This window comes from Phaseolus vulgaris, chromosome 4 (genome assembly GCF_000499845.2).
Source record: "Phaseolus vulgaris cultivar G19833 chromosome 4, P. vulgaris v2.0, whole genome shotgun sequence".
In the NCBI taxonomy this organism is placed as follows: Eukaryota; Viridiplantae; Streptophyta; class Magnoliopsida; order Fabales; family Fabaceae; genus Phaseolus; species Phaseolus vulgaris.
Window position 1 is genome coordinate 20,372,399 of NC_023756.2, and position 19,734 is coordinate 20,392,132.

Genomic DNA, 19,734 nt, shown 5'->3' on the forward strand with positions numbered 1-19,734 from the left:
ACATTTAAAGAATATTCTAAGTAAAATATAAATTCAATGGTTGATTTTTTACACTCATTACTTTAACAATAACATAAAAAAAATCACCAATTTTATGTATAGTTTGTAATTGTATATAATTACTTTTTTTGTATCACTGAATATTGATTATTTGTAATTTTAATTTTTAGTATTATTAAATTATATATTTTTAATATTTATATGATATTAATTTTTTTACATATTTTTATATTAATATTGTTAGTTTTTTTAGAAAATATAAATTTAGTTTGAAAAATAATTTTTTTCATCAAGAGGGTATTCATTTTAGAATTTTGAAAAATAAATTTTTTCTACTGAATTGACATCAGTGAAAAATAATCCCTTCTATACAATTTATTTTAATATTTTAAAAATTAAATAATTTTTATAACAAAAAAATAAAAAATAGAGAATGTTTTATCTTAATAAAAATAACGGAGTAATTTTATATTAAGTTTTTTTTATCAAAATTAAAATATGCATAATACGAAAATTTTAAATTAAACATATTAAAATTATTTAATTTATATTTTATCTGAATAGATATAACTGAAAATAAAATCAGGATAAAAAATTTCTCCTAAAATCAAACTTACTTATTTAAATATATATTAAATAAATAATAAATGCGTAAATGTAAAAATGTTAAACTACTATAAAATATTAAAATTAATAACTTATTGAAAACGTAAGCTTAACGTTAAAAAAATTAATAATTAATCTTTATCATAAAAAAATTAAATTACATTATATTAATAATTTTTTGATATTATATAAATTTATAAACAATATGGATTTGGATTTTAGATCCAATCCAAATATTTGGATTTGAATTTATAGAAATCCAAATTATTTTTAAAAAAAATATGAATTTAGATTTTAAATCTGATCCAAATATTTAGATTTGGATTGGATTTTTGAAAATCCACTCCATGACCACCCTTACTTACTTACGAGTGTGACTACAGTATGAAGGTAAATCATTTCTTTTCCTTGAGTTGCATAGTTGTGATCTTGAAACATTTTCCATAAATTTGCATCGTGAACTAATATTTGAACTTGTCAAATCTGCTTTATTTCTTGCTATGTTGTGGAACTTTGCTTTTGCGGATATACTTTTTATTGTAGCATACTAGATTTTTGTCATCGGTTGTGTATTTCTCATAGGTATCTCACTAATAATTCATGATGCTCAAGGTGAATTGACTTATGGAAAAATTGTTGAGTGGAGATTTCATGACTCTTTTTTACGGCAAGTGTACCGAGTTAGAAGTAATAATTTGTTACTAAGGACGAATATGAAACTCGCCAAGAACAATTATTTAAAATCCTAATCATAGCATTTACTAAGTATAAGAATATGTACAATAATTTCATTTGATTTGATATTGTCAATAGTTTGCATGAAAATTAAATAAAAGCAAAGTAAATGAGTAAAATATTTTAATTAAGAAAATTAGGAATGAGGTTAATCCTTCTCACTCATTTATAGTTTTAAACATATAACATTCTATCTTGATTGACATTGAGACACGTATAAAAATCATTCATATCGGTTCCTCATATACAAAATTATTAAGATATTCTCTTAAATATTGATTGCTTGCATAATTATAAAAACTCCTCATCATTACAAACAAATATTATAAAACAATTAACATTTCAAATTTATTCCTAACATTCAAATATGTTAAGTATAATCTTTTAGATGATATGCTTATAAGTACTTTCTAGTCAAATCTAAGAGTCAAATCTTTGAGAATAAAATTGTAATACCAATCATCGATCAAAAACTGAATATTATAGATAAATATCACCTTAATACATAAGAATTTGAACATATTACTCTCAATCCTAAAGAAAAGAATTAGCCACTTATGGTGGCTATTACAAACATGGACAACAAGAAAAGAATATCCAAAGTGTTCCTCTTTGACGGCCTCCATTAAGGTTTCCTTCCTTTGGTTCCCCCAATGATCTCTAGGGTTATGTCTCATGCCTTCTATTTAACCTAATTGGGTTTGGATTAAGTGACATCTTTATTCATAATATATTTATATGTTTCATCTCTCCTTAAATTCATGAAAATAACACAAAATTGAGAGTAAATCATTCTTATTCATCTCATAATCCAAAAATATGTAAAATGGTTAAAAATTCTGAATTAGAAGTTGAATTTTAATTATTTTATCAATTAAAGTCCATAAGTGTTTAATTTTTTTTATGAAATATTATGACACTTATCAAGATTTGATAAAAGGTCACATCTACAAGGACCTCCACCAAAAAACTCGCCTTTAACCCCCACCAGGGGTTCCTGAAACTGTGGTATGTCTATGACTTGCCTATTCATTTAAGAACTTCATCCTATCTTATTAGAATAATATATGTAACTTAACATAAAACTTGCATAAGATCCTTGTAATTTCATACTCATTTCTATTTTACTTACCTAAAGGTGAGAAGAAAATACATTTTTTCCCATCAGCATACATGTATAACTGTCTGAATGTGAATTAGTAATGAAAGCATATATCTTTGAAGTTTGTTCACTGATCCATTCATTATATCTATGAAGGAAACATATCTATGTTGTTAAGAGAAATTTGGTGGGTACAAATTTGTTTCCATACCGGACTGGCCATTCCATAATTCAACTTTTATTTATTTAAATACCGGCTTGTATAATCTGGTAGTTGAAACTGGATCCAGGCTTGTATACTGGATTGTACTAACCAATTTGTAAATAATAAAAACAAACTTGTTTGTACAATTTAGTATACAAGCCCGAATCTAGTTTCAACTATCAGATTGTACAAGCCAGTATTCAAAATAAGAAAAGAGGTGTCTAGATTAGCCAATCCGATATACTGTCAAGGGTATATTTAGCTTTTCAAAATTGTATGGAGGTGCAAGAAGGAGCAATGGAGGTGTAAGGAGAATTTGCCCTCTTGATACACCTCCAAAGAATTTGAAAATCGGAAGAATTTGTCTCCATCCCACCAAAGAAAACCAACGCTTTAAACGTGCGACAAACCAAGTCATAAGAAACAAAATACTGATCATCGACCAACAGGAACACAAGAACAATGAAAAATGGGACGCTAATTAGAGAACCAACACTGCAAACAGATTGCACAACACAAGCACACCTCCAAAAATCTACATCCCCGAAGAAGGATAGAACCCTACCTACCAACCGTTAATCACCTATCTTCAAATAACTTACACGATTTTTTTTCAAACTATAGATATTAATATTTATAAGAAAATAATTAGGATGTTTAATTAATTTTACTTGTTACCAACTTCTATTGATATTTTTAATTTTAAGCCAGTTTTTAATAAATCAATGTTATTTTTTCCTATCTTATATATATATATATATATATGAGAGTAATTTATACTTCCCTCATTAACTAGTAAAATTAAAGAAGATTAGAGTCCATGAAAATTTTACTAGTAATGCTGCTAGTTATAGTTCAAGTATAAGGTTTAATTAGTATAACACCTATATAATCTAATTATCAAATCCATTGAGGATTCCCTTCTATAAATACATATACATGATTTAGTTATAAAATATTTTATAGAAGATTATAAGTAATTAAGGTATATATAGAATTTTAATTACTTATAATCTTCTATAAAATATTTCATAACTAAATTATGGAAACTGATAAGACTCAATTTGTATTCACCGATAACATTAATAATGGAAACAATTTTTTTTTAATATAACAAATTAAACTTACACTTAAACTACCTTATTAAAAAACATTTTTGAACATTTGAAGAAAGCATTGAAAAATAATAAATATTTATTTTTAAAAAAAATGGGTACCACATGAATGGGGAGAGTGAGCAATGAGTGGAGTGTGTGAAGGGTTTGTCGTAGAGCTGGTTGAAGAAAGTGTGTGAATGATATCCATTCATAGGTTTGGTTCACTGTCTCAAAAGAATCTTGCATTGGAGCCATTTTTCCAAGTCATGCCAAAACTCTTGGACCATTAATTAAGCAGAGATGAAGAAATGTACCAACCCTAAACCCTACTCTCATTCAACCCAACCATAATGGGGGTGCTCCTTTCATTGGATTCACTTGTCTAAATAAAATAAAAAATTATAGAAAAATAATTACTCATAAACTGATATGTTCTTTAAAGAAATTAAATATAATTTATCCATAATATTACAGTAGCAAATATTTATCTTCCTAAATTATCTTAGGGTTGCTCTGGATAATTTTTTTCTAAACACTAATAAAGAAGAAATAAGCACAATTTTTTTTTAAAAAAATAGTATCTTATATATTAAAATTAGTTTATATATAAATTAAAAATTAGATTTTGTAAATGTTCATACGAAACTTCTGCAAAGTAACTTATAATAAACTAATTTTACTGTATGGATCAATTTATCTAATTTTTTTCTCCTAAATATGTTTACAAAGAAATTCATCCATACATATTTGCTTTCTTAAACTATTACATTGAGTTAAATAAACACAGAAATGCAATAAAATAAGATTTAATTATAATTTTTATCCTGTTATTCACTACTAGATAATCATTACATTAAAATCAATTTTAAATACAAAAATAATTATTATATTAACTAAATTATATATATATATACTACATATTTAAATTGATTTTTATTATTGATAAATAGTTTCTAAATTAGAATTTAATTAATAACTAATTATTTACATTTTAAAATTGATAGCTAACATTTAACTAATTAGATATCAATTTAGAAACTATTTATCAATAATAAAAATTAATTTAAATACCAATAATTTTTTTTAGTTTTTAAAATAATATTTAATTTAATTAATATAATAATTATTTTTTTATAGTTACTTATGTAATTTGGTTAATTTGGTATACGTATGTATAAGATGCTTAATCTATTCCCTTAATTTTAAAAAGACAATGTGACTCTGTTAAAATTGATATCACTAGTTTTATAAATCATCACTATACATTGGTTATAAATTACATTATTGAATTAAAACTATCAATATTTGTTTATTAATGATTATATTAATTGAAAAAAAAAATTAGATGGTTGCACTTTCAAAATTTGGGACTTGATTAATCTTCTATTAATAAGAACAAAATAAATAAATAAGATCCAATTGAATAAGGTAATTAAGCCATGAAATAATGTAAGTTCATAATAATCCACAAAGCATTATTTAACTAAACAATTCATTACAAGATAACAAAAAGTCCAACCCGAAGGCGCAATCCAATGAACTCAACCTGTCCTTGATCCACTGGATTGGCAAATTATGTGGATTGAAAGATTGATTCATGTAATCCAACCCAACTCGTTTCAAATTAAATGAGTTGGTCCAATGGATTCAACTCATTCTGAAATCTTACACCTAGGGTATTGCACATGAATCTTCAAATATCTCCCAAGTTATCACTTAACTACTGATGCTCAAGGAAAATTTTAACATGCTACTTCATCAGCGTAACATCTAGATATTGTTTTCAGGTGGTGGTAGGAAAGACTTTATGTGTACTGTGTGAATGCCGATGACAAAGCTGTCGCAAGCTTCCATCTTATAGTGACCAAAAATGATACTGACAGCATCCTAGAATGCAAACTCAAGTAAAAATTGCATACTCTAAAAATTTCCAGCATCATAATGAAGGAAAACAGTCAAATTAGTATCATTTTATTAAGGGATTAATAAGAATAGAAATCATTCGTATATGAAAAGTAAGCAGAGTATTCTATGCTTATAAATGACTAATATTAGGACAACCATAGTTTCTAAGCTCTAATTTTATATTGGTAAATAGTGACAGCATCCTTAGGCTAATGTTTCCTGTGATTAGCAGATTTCTCTGCCCAAACATTTGAAACGACAAGAATGTGATAGATAGATGTTTTGTAGAAGTTACCTGTATGAATTCAACCATTGTAAAGGATAGGTCTGCCATTGTAAGTGAGCTCCTTACTTTCTTCCAAATATTTGAAGAAGGAAGATAGTGCAATTTTATCATTGTGGTTGTCTCTCTTAACCAACCACTCTTCATAAAGTTGGATATTTACATCCCTGTCAGAAATTGTGATCCATATTTAGTAAAAGGAGGATAAAAAGGGAAGAAACGCGGCATACCAGCACCTATATATAATTTATTTCCATGAAGTAAGTTGTACAAGTAAATAAACACAAACTGAGAAAATAAAACGACAGACATAGATGTGAAGGAAGTTTTAGAAAGAAAACCAACACACCTTCTCAAGGCAAGAACTTCATAGTTTCTCCGTAGGTAATCAGCATGGTTTTTAAGGGCATCCTGTGCATATGGTCTGCCTACAGTCCTTATTGCAGCCGCATTTAATAGAGTTTCCAAGGTACCATGTTTTTTAATAAGTTTCAGAGCAGTCTTCCGACCAAAACTAGGGACCAGATGCTGGATACCAGGAACACCGTCAACTTCATCACCTACAATACATCCTACACAATCACAGCATACATAAACCAAAGTGTTAGTCCTAATGGCATCACAGTTTAGCCATTAAGTAAACCAACTTCAAAAAGGGTCAGAAAAATTCCACTGCGTTGAATTTTATCTCTGAAATCACATTCTAGTTCTTCATGCTACAAAGTTCTATTGAAACAACATACTTAAGTTGAAAAGCCCATTAAAGGCCACCAAATCAACATAATTTTTAACATACAACTTATTCAAAAGAATTAAAATATTTGTATAAAATAATACGTTTGTAAGTTTGGCTCAGCCTCACATTATTTACATATTGAAAACGGATACTACTGTTAAAATGTAGTTGATGAAAATATCAAACAGAAATAAACTGTATTGTATGTTATACTCACTAAAGCTCAGATCAGATTCTGGGTCACAATTATACTGATCCCTGTAGTGCCTCAGGGTGTAGAAGGACCACCTTTGTAACTCAGGCAAAGGCATAACTATTTGCACATCTTCAGATATAAGTTGCTTAAAATCCTTATCAGGGGAGCCAATAACCACTCGAAACCCTTTATTGACAACTTGTCCAGCTAGAGTAGCTACAACATCATCAGCTTCATGACCATCAACTTTTATAACCTGCATGGTTTCATCTTGTCACTAATGAATGATATGATTGAATAAAAAGTAAACTGACCTTTTCACTTTCCATACATTTATGAGAATGATATGTGCATATTATTTTAAAGGGATTGATAAACATAAACAATAACTTTAAGAATGCTTGAAAAGAAAAGGAATAGTATTATTTTCCTTACAAGTTTCCATATTGTTATTTACCTGTAATTATAATTTTGTAATGAAATAAAAATGAAGACAAATGATACCAGAGAAACTGATTTACACATGACTAAGGGATCATGTGTTAATAGTAAAAGCAAATCAATGTTCTCATTTTCCTGTTAGTTAGGTAGTCAACATCCCAACTTATCAAATGGGAGGAATGGGAAAGTGGAGCTCAAAAAAAGAGTATAAAATTTAAGTTTCATTGTTTTTTGTATCTACAACCAAGTACCAATCATTTCTCTAAACAAACTTTAAGCTGTTAAAAAAGCGGGCAGCCTAAACTGTCCAGGAAGACCCAATATTCAAATTATTAAAATAGCCTCATCGGTTGAAGGCCCACTAGACCTAATTTCTAAACAACACTTAACTTCACTGAGTGCTAACTAAAACTCAACACAGCTAATTGAACTTTTTCCCATCGGCATTTGTTCACCTCCTCCAGCATCCTCATGTCATCTCTGGCAATTCTACAACCGATTGAATTTTGAGTTAATGTTATGCTAGGTTATATACATTTTATTTTTGTTAGCATACAACTAAATCTTCACAACATATATTGGCTTTCACCATTTTCTGATATCTGCGATTGATAACATTGTTCCTTAATCAGTGTCCTTTGATCAGTTGTTAGCATTTGCTACAAAATATTATTCAATCTTCCAAATTTTGATTTCATAAGTTAGACAACTCTCTCTCATTCGTTTCATAGGGTTAGTATATATCAGCTAGTAGTTTGTTATCATTGAAACAGGTTATCATTATATGATGTAACAACTTCCTCTTATAATAATTTTTCTGTTACATTGTTTCTGATTATTGCTTTAGTGTAAGTAACGTGCAGTCTTCTTTGAGAGTGCATAAATGTGTATTGATTGAACTTTTTAACCATGAATAAAATCTGTTCTATTCTACAAAAGTATTAGTTTCCAATACATAGGAAACTTTTGAGAACTATAACTTGGTCCCTTTTTTTAAGATACTCTCCAAATTGTTATTACCTTATTTGTTAACGCCCTTAATTATTCAATAACTTTCTGGTCAATAAACAGAAATTAGTTTCTTAGACTCTCATGAGGAAAAGGTATATCACTGGCCAAAACCTCCCTCATTTAGTCCACCTATTGGCATAGAACGCAAAAAAGTCATTGTTTAAGTGGAGAAACAATGATTAAGACAATGGCTTCCTAGTAATTTCAATAGTAATTCTTGACAAATTATACAAATTGCTGATAAATTTAATACTGCTAAATACTAACTAAATTTTTTAATTCTTGTGAAGTAGTTAAAGGGATAGGTGTGGGACCAGAGGTAGTATTTAATGTAGACTTTTGCAAACCTAATTTCTCTTGGACTAGTCTCCAAACATCTCACTAGTAGAATAAAAAAATTGCACAGCTAATTTCGCTACTGAGCTCCGAAGGAAAAAAGTAATCATGACATAAACGTACAAGTACGGGTGTTGGATATAAATAAACCAATCATGAACCTTCATCTGACAAAAACATTTAGAGAGTCAGTCATGTTCGCAATCAAATGTAAACACGTGTCTCTGTATGAGAAATTTTATAACTCTAATTTGTATGGTTTTCCTCGATAAGTGTTTATGGTTTAACTCAACAAACAATTTAGTAATGCAAGTACCAGAACATTTGGGATCCAATTAATCTCGGATAAGTCAGTAAACATATTGTCATTGACCACTATTTATTCAGACTATGATCATTTCACATAAATAAGTCACACCCTTACTATCTTCATGTCCACTAATGATTTCATATAGTCATTTAAGTGTATGATGGTTCAATGCATCAGGGTTTCTTGAAGTTAATTTTGGGATTTATATTCAACCAAAAGATATTCTTGAATATCCTAATAGAAAAAGTTAAAATATATTCAAAAGATTGAGACAATAATCAGAAATGCTCAAAATATAAAGATATTCTATATAAAATTTTAATAACTTATAATCGCAAATGGAGACAGTAAATTGATCTAGTGTTCCAGATTATATTTGAATAACAAAAATAGCACGATTCATCAATTTCCCTGCCAAGCCCATCCAAATATGTAGCCTGTGTATGTTTATGTTTCTAAATATGATGGCTTCACGACAGATTTCTGTTCTGCAAACCCATCTACAGACCCAGAAACCAGTGATACGTTTAAGATTAAAATAAAACAAGGAAGTTATGTAACACTTTTCTATGTTAAAATAGCATAGAAATTTGGTAAAGATTTCAACTGTTTGTTCGAAAACCCCAAATAAAACACATAGGAGAACTAAGATAACTTTTCTGTTACACTTGTAGTTCTGAATTTGGTTTGAGGATTGCGAGAAATACTAATTTTGAACTACTAGGAAGCCAAGCATGCATCTCTTTTTATGTAAGTTTTAGCAACAAATATATAAGAAATGAAGCACATTACTCGTCAGAAATTAAAATTATATGCAAGTACACCTAAAATTTCGAAGGGAAATGGAATAATAGCAATGATACGGAGCAACTCACTGGCACGTTGCATTTTCCAAGAACATCATTGATAACTTGATAGGACCTCCCAACATGGCCGCTTGAAAATCTATGCAAAGATGACACGTGTCTCGTGAATATTTTCCTTCGTGCTTTATAGGAAGGTAGCAACTTTCTGCGATACTCGCTGCCCCCTTCTCCATCAATAACCTGCTCAATCATTTCAATGCCTTAAGAGAGGAAAGATAAAAGATAAAAGAAAAAGAACATGAAAGAAGTGGCAGCATAGGAAATACAATACCGAATGAACTTTTTATTTCATAGCAGAAAAATATTCTGAATGAGAATTCAAAAGAAAAGCCTATGCAGCAGTAAATGGTTCGGAGTCACTGAACAATGGAAATTACATATTAGCACTCTAAGTATTCATTTTATCAACAAATTAAATGATTGAAATTACATACGGGCACAGTCACTCTAAGTATTCACTCCATCATCAAATTTTGTGACGCAGGAAAATTTACCACAAAATGCATATTCGAAGAATGTGCATCAGGCTTAAGTGAGATTTCCATAAACTAGTCCTTGAAGTCCATGGACCACATGCAAAATTGACAAAGAACTAATATGGCTTCAAGGACTAATATAATCTCTCATATTACAATTGGAATGTGAGAGTTTTGCCGCGTGCCGTGGTCTTACTCAGCTCGAAGAGGATTTACTGCAGAAAATACTCATTCTGAGAGAGAAAATTACAATTTGAATTTTACCTTAATAATCTCTATGTATATTTAGACAAACTTCTTCCAGACTACTTTTATAAGAAAATGAAAAAAATGAAACAAGTTTATTCATAAATTAAAATTAACTTATACATAAACTAAAATGAATTAACAGAAAACTAATGGAAGAACAGCTATTGCAGAAAGCTAAACTACTGTAAAAGAAAGCTTAGTAACAGCAACTAACTATCTAACAAGTACTATGTTACGATGCTAACTAATGAGTGGTGGACTTCTTTGAAATAGTCTTAGAATTAGTTGTGCTGAAGTAAAGGAGATAATGGGATGCCCACGTTTCCATTTACAGTTATTAGGCCACGTTTTCATTTAGTTAGCATTTACAGTTATTAGAAGTAGTTTACGTTTTCCCTTTAAATTGTAATGTTTGCTTTCAGAAAGGTATATGAGAAAATTGCCTCAATCTCTCTTGTTCCTTCTCCTTCATTTTTTTTCTTAATTTCCTTTGGCCAGTGGTTCAGCCGTAGACCACCTAACAGTGGTATCAGAGCGGTGTTGATCCAATGGAAACACGTAAACAATCTCTCGAACAATTCCAGCAAAACACTAATGAGACTCTCGAAAAGCTCACTGCCATGTTCCACAAGTTAGTGACAGACGTTCAGGACATTAAGGAGAAGGATTCTGATAACCCTTCTGGCTCTGGCAAGGGAATCACAATCGGTAATGAAGGGAAACCCTACCTGAAACTCCACTTTCCTCGGTTTAGTGGTGATGATCCTACGGGGTGGATATTTCAGGCTGAACAATATTTTGAATTTCAGAACGTCGCTGATACAGATCGTGTCAATCTTGCCTCTTTTCATCTTGACGGTATTGCCTTACAGTGGCACCGGTGGTTTGCTAAATCACGAGGTCCGATGACATGGAGGGAATTTACCACAACTTTGCTGAGCCGTTTTGGCCCGACTGATTATGATGACCCTTCAGAATCCCTTCATCGACTCAAACATATCACCACAGTTGCAGCTTATATTGAAGCCTTCGAACGATTGTCACACCGTATTGATAACCTACCGGAGTCTTTCTTACTTGGCTGTTTTGTAGGTGGGCTGAAGGAAGAGATACGGTTGGAGGTGAAACTCAAGAAGCCACGCACCATGACAGATGCAATGGGGTTGTCCAGGTTGGTTGAGGAGAAATTGAACTTGCAACGACGGGTTACTTCATCTACTCGGGTTACCAGTTTTAATTCCCTGCCTAAAGGCCCACACTCTGTTGGAATTTTAGGCCCAGCACCATCTCAACGCCTAGCTTTACCTGCCTCAAGCCCAGTTCGCCGTTTATCAGGAGCAGAGGCTAAAGAACGTCGGGAAAAGGGGTTGTGTTACTACTGTGATGATCGCTACATTCCGGGTCATAAGTGCACCAAGCCCCAACTATTCATGATCAGTGAAGTCGATGATGTTGAAGAGAGCAGCAGCCATGAGGATGAAGCCAATGAGAACCCTCCTGATGAGGTTTCCGCTGAGATTTCTTTCCACGCAATTTCCGGCACTATCCTTCCCCAAACCTTAAGGTTGCCGGGAAAAATTCATAACAAAGATGTGGTGGTCTTAATTGATGGTGGTAGTACCCACAATTTCATGGAGCAATCATTAGTGGAGCGGTTCGGATTAACGGTGGATAATGGGGTCAAATTGGAAGTGGTCGTCGCAAACCGTGACAAGTTAGCTTGTGTGGGACGAGTGAGAGGACTTACAATCATTATTCAAGGTTTCACTATAACCACTGATTTTTTTTGTTCTGCCAATCGCAGCTTGTCCGATTGTCTTAGGCGTTCAGTGGTTGAAGACTTTGGGGCCTATTGAAATCGATTTCCAGAATCTCACTCTTGGATTCCATCATGCTGGTTCAGCACATAAGTTACAAGGGTTGCAGGGGTCGGATTTGACTGCTTTAAAGGCTAACGAGTTGATGGGAATACAGGGTATTGCCTTACTTCTCCAGGTTAATCGGGTCGAAGCTGAGCTTTCTTCTACCTCAAGTCCTTGTCCAGCCGTCCAACATGTTTTAACTGAATATGAGCAGGTCTTTCAAGAGCCAAAAGAATTGCCCCCAAGGCGTTTCCATGACCATGGCATACCTTTAATTCCAGGAGCCAAACCAGTGAGCTCTCGGCCATATCGCCAACCTTATTTGCAGAAGACGGAAATTGAAAAACAAGTTATAGAGTTACTGCGTGATGGGTTAATTCGCCCCAGCCATAGCCCGTTCTCATCGCCGGTCTTGTTAGTGAAGAAATCTGACAGCACTTGGCGTTTTTGCGTGGACTATAGGGCTCTCAATGACATCACTGTGAAGGACAAGTACCCAATTCCAGTAATAGACGAGCTACTTGATGAATTATATGGTGCTACGATCTTTTCTAAGCTTGACCTTCGTGCTGGATATCACCAAATACGGGTTCGGGAAACTGACATTCCAAAGACAGCGTTTCGAACGCATGACGGACATTATGAGTTCGTTGTTATGCCTTTTGGCCTCACCAATGCTCCAGCCACTTTTCAATGCTTAATGAATGACATTTTCAGGCCATACCTACGTAAGTTTATATTGGTATTCTTTGACGATATTCTTATTTATTCAAAGACCTTGAATGATCATCTTGAACACTTACGTATTGTTTTGAGATTATTAAATACTAATCAACTTTTTGCCAAGCTCTCCAAATGTTGTTTTGGAGTTTCTCAAGTTAACTATTTGGGGCATGTTATTTCATCGGGAGGTGTGGCGGTTGAAGCAAATAAAGTTAAGGCTGTACTTTCATGGCCTACTCCAACTAACGTAAAAGGGGTACGCGGTTTCTTGGGGTTGGCGGGTTATTATCGAAAGTTTATCAAGGGATTTGGAAGTATTGCTGCCCCCTTGCATAAACTAGTTGGCAAAGGCCCTTTTATTTGGGATGAAAAGACAGAAGTGGCTTTCCAGGAGTTGAAAATTGCCCTGACAACCCCTCCTACTTTGGCTTTGCCCGATTGGTCTCACCCATTTACGGTGGAGTGTGATGCGAGTGGGGTGGGTATAGGAGCTATTCTCACTCAACGTGGAAGACCCTTGGCTTATTTCAGTGCTCCCTTAAAGGGAACCATGTTATCTTGGTCTACATATGAGAAGGAGATGTTAGCTATTGTAAAGGCAGTTCGGAAATGGCGGCACTATTTACTGGGTCGACCTTTTGTGGTGAAAACAGACCATGTCAGTCTCAAGTATCTAATGGAGCAGCGAATCACTACCCCAGCTCAGTCCAGATGGCTACCCAAGCTTTTGGGATTCGACTACAAAATTGAATATAAGAAGGGAAGTTTGAACCAAGGCGCAGATGCACTCTCTCGTACGCCCGAGTTTCATTATTTAAATGTTTCACATCCTTGTTCCACCATTTGGACTACCATTCAAAAGGAGGTACACACAGACCCTTTTTATTTGAATTTACCTTCATCCTTGCCTATTAAAGTTAAGGGTAACCTTGTGAAACATGATGGAGTTTGGTTTAGAAATGATGCTATATTGTTGAGCTCCAATTCTCCTCTTTTATCCACTGTGCTGGTTATGTGTCACTCCTCTCCCGAAGGAGGGCATTTTGGTTTTCATAAAACTCTTGCTAAGGTGAAGCACAATTTTTGGTGGTTGGGCATGAAAGATTTTGTGAAACGATATATCCGGGAATGTCATGAGTGTCAACGAGCCAAGACGGACACCATGCAACCTGCTGGTTTGTTACAGCCACTTCCAGTTCCAGACAGAATTTGGGAAGACATTAGCATGGATTTCGTGGAAGGATTACCTGCGTCTAACGGGTTTACAGTGGTAATGGTGATTGTAGATCGACTCTCAAAATATGCTCACTTTGTACCTATGCGGCATCCATTTACTGCTTCAAATGTAGCTCGGGATTTTGTAGCCAACGTTGTCCGCTTGCATGGTATCCCTTCAACCATTGTAAGTGATCGTGATAAAATTTTCATAAGTTCCTTTTGGCAAGCTCTATTCAAGCTGCAAGGTTCGGTTTTATGCATGAGTTCTAGCTATCATCCGCAGACGGATGGACAAACAGAAATTGTTAATCGAATTCTGGAACAATACTTGCGTTGTTTTGTTTGTGACAAGCCTAAAAAATGGGTGGATTGGCTACCATGGGCGGAATATAGCTATAATACTTCAGTTCACACTTCCACCAAGCTGATTCCTTTTCAGGTTGTTTATGGACGACTGCCTCCAAAAATCTTGCCGTATGTTCCAGGAACGACTAAGGTTCAAGTTGTCGAAGACTACCTTCAAGACCGTGATCTGATCCTGAAAACCTTACGAGCCAACCTCTTCAAAGCTCAAGGCCGTATGAAGCATTTTGCGGACCAACGCCGTCGTGAATTGGAATTTGAGGTAGGGGATCATGTTTATGTTAAACTACAGCCCTATAGACAATCAAGTGTGGTCTCTCGAGCATCAGCTAAGTTAAGTCCGCGTTTTTTTGGCCCTTACAAAATTCTTGCTAAGGTAGGAAAGGTTGCATATCGGATTGAATTACCTCCTGGTTCCTTAATTCACGATGTGTTTCATGTGAGTTTGTTACGGAAAAGGGAAGGCCCTGTTCTGGAACCGATACCACCTCCTGTCAACGAACCTGTCCAGTTACAGGTGGCGCCTCAACCAGAGGGGATCTTGGAAGAACGAGTCGTGCAAAAAGGGAAATATCGGCCAAAAACAGAGATTTTGGTTAAATGGGTTGGTCAATCAAGGGAAGATGCGACATGGGAAGATAAATGGCGTTTTTTTCGTACTTACCCTCAGTTTCACCTTGAGGACAAGGTGATTTCAAGTGGGGTGGATTGTTACGATGCTAACTAATGAGTGGTGGACTTCTTTGAAATAGTCTTAGAATTAGTTGTGCTGAAGTAAAGGAGATAATGGGATGCCCACGTTTCCATTTACAGTTATTAGGCCACGTTTTCATTTAGTTAGCATTTACAGTTATTAGAAGTAGTTTACGTTTTCCCTTTAAATTGTAATGTTTGCTTTCAGAAAGGTATATGAGAAAATTGCCTCAATCTCTCTTGTTCCTTCTCCTTCATTTTTTTTCTTAATTTCCTTTGGCCAGTGGTTCAGCCGTAGACTAACATACTACTAGCTTGTATCAGCATCTCCAAGATTCTCCAAAAAGATTATCTTTGATACTTAAGCTAAGAAGGGTGTTTCACTTTTCTTTATTATTTTCTTCTTTAAAATGTTTATAGGGAAATTCATCCCATTTGACTATAATAAAGATGGGTGTATTAAAGGTTAGTTTGAAATTCTAATAAGAGAACCCATCACCAAAAAGCAAGCCCTCACATCTAAATTTCATTCGTTCACAAACAAGTAGAGTTAGAGAGATTACAGCAATGACGGGGTCAGTGAGGCTGACTTGAGAGAGAAACAGAGAGAGCCAGCGCCCGAAGGAGTACAAGCTGGGCTTGCTTCCTTCGTAACAGAGCGGGTTAACGTCCAAAAAGAAGACCCTCTTCTTCTTTTCGGAGAGAGGTTGCGCGCAACGTGTTTGATCGAATGACTCAGTGAAAAGCGCCTTCTCTGCTTTGATGGTTGCTGTCTTTTGGATTCTGCAGGATGCGGAGAAGGTCGTGTTGCGATTGCTGCAAGGGAAGTGAAGCTGAACGTAAGGGTGTGACAACAGACTCATTTCTAACATTTGCATCTTCTCTCTATCTATAGTATGAGCATCGTGGTTACAGTTTCTACACTCGCTTCGACCAATGTGAGAAGTTAAAGAAAATGGATTATGTTTTATTACGTACAATATCATTCATACCCATGTGACGTGGACTAATAGATCATTTTCAAAAATAATCTATACCTATATATAGGATTCCTCCTATTTCTTATATATATTTATATCTCTATAATTGTTTTTGATATATATAACTATTTTTTATATATATAAAAAAGTTAATTTTATTTTTAGTTATTTTGTAAATATTAAAACAATTATTAGGATGAAGATTTTGAACGTAAAACAGTTTTGAACTTAGTTTTTTGAAATATATTTGTATTTCTTCAGTTTTCACTCACAGTTTCTTTTCGATTTGAATTTATATTTGGAATTTTTATTATCGTTTTTCTTCTCTCCCTTTTTCCCACTTTATCTCTTTTGTTCATATCACTTCCATTAGAATAAGAACAAGAGCACGCATTCCACGTTAGTCTCGGTAAGCGAATTTTCTTTTTCTTGGTTGTTTAATTGTTAATGTTACTTATTTTTATCATTTTTATTTGTTTTTACTCTGCTTTTCATTTTCGTACACCGAAGGCGGAATACTGCACAAGTATAGAGTTATCTTGACACCATTGTTGAATGCATTCTGAATATTTTCTTAAGGTTTGTTACGGAATTTCTCATCTTATTCTTCTTCTTTTTTCTTTTCATTATTATATTTCTCTTTTTTAGTTTTATGTTAGGAACAACAAATCAAAATTGGTTATGTTTATTGTGTTATAAATTTAAATTTGTTCAATATATTTTTTACTGCAACTTAAATATTAAAATAGTAGGTTGAAACTCATAAATGATGAGAAAAAATGTTTCTATCCTATTTTTACTTAGTGATATTTGATATTTAAAAAATATGAATACATAATAATATACAATATAGTAATAATAAAAAAAATTGGATGCACAGGCACTAAAAGTGCCTGTGTTTCCGCTAGTAATAATAATGAATGTGTTTAAATAATTTAATGTTAAGAAATTAATTGAAAATATATAGTTGTTTTGAGTGAAATTTTGCTTAAAATTTTATACAAAACTTATATATGTTTTAAATCTTTATAAAATTAGAGAGTTTTGATTTATAAAATTATTTTTAGGTTTTATAGAACATGTGAATTTTGATTTCGTTTAAGTAAAATTTGTTTTTTTTTTCTTAAAGTGCAATTATATCATAACACATTACTTGATTTTTGTTGAAAGTATAGTGAAAATTAAAAATAATGATTTTTAATATAAGAATGATTAAATATAAAATAAATAAAATTTAATAATTTTATAAAAATAATATTTATAAATAAAATTATTGAAGATATCATCTAAATTTATGGTTCATGTGTCATTGTTTTAGCTGGGATTGATAGTCTTTTAATTGATATTATTCTCTCTAATAGCCAACTTCGTATGTATAAAGTACCTTTAGTATTAAACTTCTTCTTTTTCTTGTACATACTAAATTTAGTATGCAATTTCATAATGGTTTTGTTTGCTACGTCAAAATCTGCATAAGAATTCGTAAGTCAAATAATGGCTCTTTAGATGATCATAAAATTGATTTTGCATCTTAATCATTATGTTTTTAATGTGGAGAACTTATCATTTTGAAATTACATCAGGGTTAGACATTTAAAAGTTTGATGGATTAGACATTTTGTGGTTATTGTTTATCAATAGATGAAAATAATATAATCCTCCTAAAGATTTACTTAAAATATTTGTTAATTTATCATGCCAGTTAACAAAGTCAATATGATGTGTCAAACATCAATTTTTCTAAAATGAAATGACAACTAATATCAAAATAATATTTGGTGAGAATTTAAGTTTAACTTAATTTTATAAAATAGGCTTATAAGAAGAAGTTTGCACCTATTTATATACTATAAAATGTCTTATTTCTAGTTTATGTGAGATCTCTAACACACCCCCTCGTGTCAAGACTTGTCAACTCATGTGTGAGACTATATATTTGTGGTAGTCTGATATCGTCCGATAGCGAGTAGCCTGATAAACCCAAAAACCTCTCGTTAAGATAGACTCTAAATAACTCTGATATCATATTAACATAAAGAAAAAGAAAAATAGGATAAATTGCTTATGTGAAATACATACAAAGTTGTTTATTTATATATGAAAATAATAACATAAACTATGACATTTAACAAGACCATTTTATCAAGACTATGTTATATTGTCGTGAATAGACTAATGAGATTAGACTCTCTTAGTCAAATAATCTATGTTTAACAATTGTCATTTTTTATTATGACATATAAAATTAGTTTTGTGTCATAGTAAAATGTTGAGTGTCATTTATCTAGTCGTTTTGTTCTTTCATTTTATAAAGAATAATAAAATTAGTAGAGCAATAAGACATTGTGATTTTAAGTTAATTAGAGGATGTAACCAAACATGCTATTCGTCTAATGAAAAAAAAATGGATCATTTTAGAAAATATGTCTACTACCACAAATATTGAATCTATCCTTTTGTTTATCTTGGAAATGCAAATAGAAAATCCATTAAAATATCTATAAAAAAAATTAGGGATATGAAAATGGGTATAAAGTTTATGGGATTGACCCTTAGGCATGACCATTTTACATGTTATGCATTTTTCACAAAATTTTTGAACATGTTTTCTGAAAGAGTTCTAGAAGTAGGGTTGAGTAAAACTTTAAAATTATTTACAAAACTTTTTCAAAAAATGTTACATGAAGATATAGTCTAGATAGATTGTCTACTAGTTCAAAAAACAACTTCTGGAATATTTTCAAAAAACTTGTGAAAGGACAACAGACGCTTGTAAACGTGTAGTAACAAAGGTAACTAAACACTTGATTTTTGTATTGTTCACTCTACTAAGATACATCAGAGTTTTCCTTTTAGAAACTCTTAAAGATTTTCTCTATAATCAAATATTAGATAAGTATTATTTCACTATCTATCAATGTTGGTTTACAACAAGGTCCACAAATTCACTTTTAGATGAGAACTTCACAAAAAAAGTTTTATAGGGATTCATAACTTAAGTGTTGATGAATCTTTAAATGGTCTTACAAATTCAAAAGTGAATTTGCTTCTTGTTAAGATGGTTGTGTCTTGACCATTGCATCTTTTATGTGGAGAGTTTCTTATGAGTGTTGTGTGAAGTTGTATGAGGACTAAAGGTTTTGCAGCTTGATGGTTTGATAAATGCATGTTCTTCAAAAGATCAATTTATCACACTTAGATTAAAGCATTAATTTATCGAACTTTTGTTATGATCGAAACCACAGGGTCGTCTTATAAAAAATTGTCAAAATTGTGCTAGACGGTCATGGAGAAATTAAAAAATGGAAACATTAAAACTTGAGCTAAAACTTCTCCAACCC

The 19,734-nt window shown here is 32.2% G+C and overlaps 1 protein-coding gene across 3 annotated transcripts; it reads right to left on the reverse strand.

The window, feature by feature from the left end:
* Positions 1-5,146: 5,146 nt before the first annotated feature.
* Positions 5,147-16,384, reverse strand: LOC137837419 (uncharacterized). 3 transcript variants are annotated; one of them, XM_068646402.1, is made up of 6 exons: positions 15,977-16,384; positions 9,839-10,009; positions 6,887-7,121; positions 6,283-6,505; positions 5,946-6,100; positions 5,147-5,632 (listed from the first exon to the last, which is right to left on the reverse strand). In XM_068646402.1, exons 1-5 carry the CDS (start codon positions 16,289-16,291, stop codon positions 5,956-5,958), a joined length of 1,089 nt encoding a protein of 362 aa, XP_068502503.1. In that variant the 5' UTR covers positions 16,292-16,384; the 3' UTR covers positions 5,147-5,632; positions 5,946-5,955. The 3 variants fall into 3 exon arrangements, with proteins under 3 accessions (XP_068502503.1, XP_068502504.1, XP_068502505.1); XM_068646403.1 differs by having other exon boundaries at positions 5,147-5,621; positions 15,977-16,376; XM_068646404.1 differs by having other exon boundaries at positions 5,147-5,665; positions 15,977-16,376.
* Positions 16,385-19,734: the final 3,350 nt, after the last annotated feature.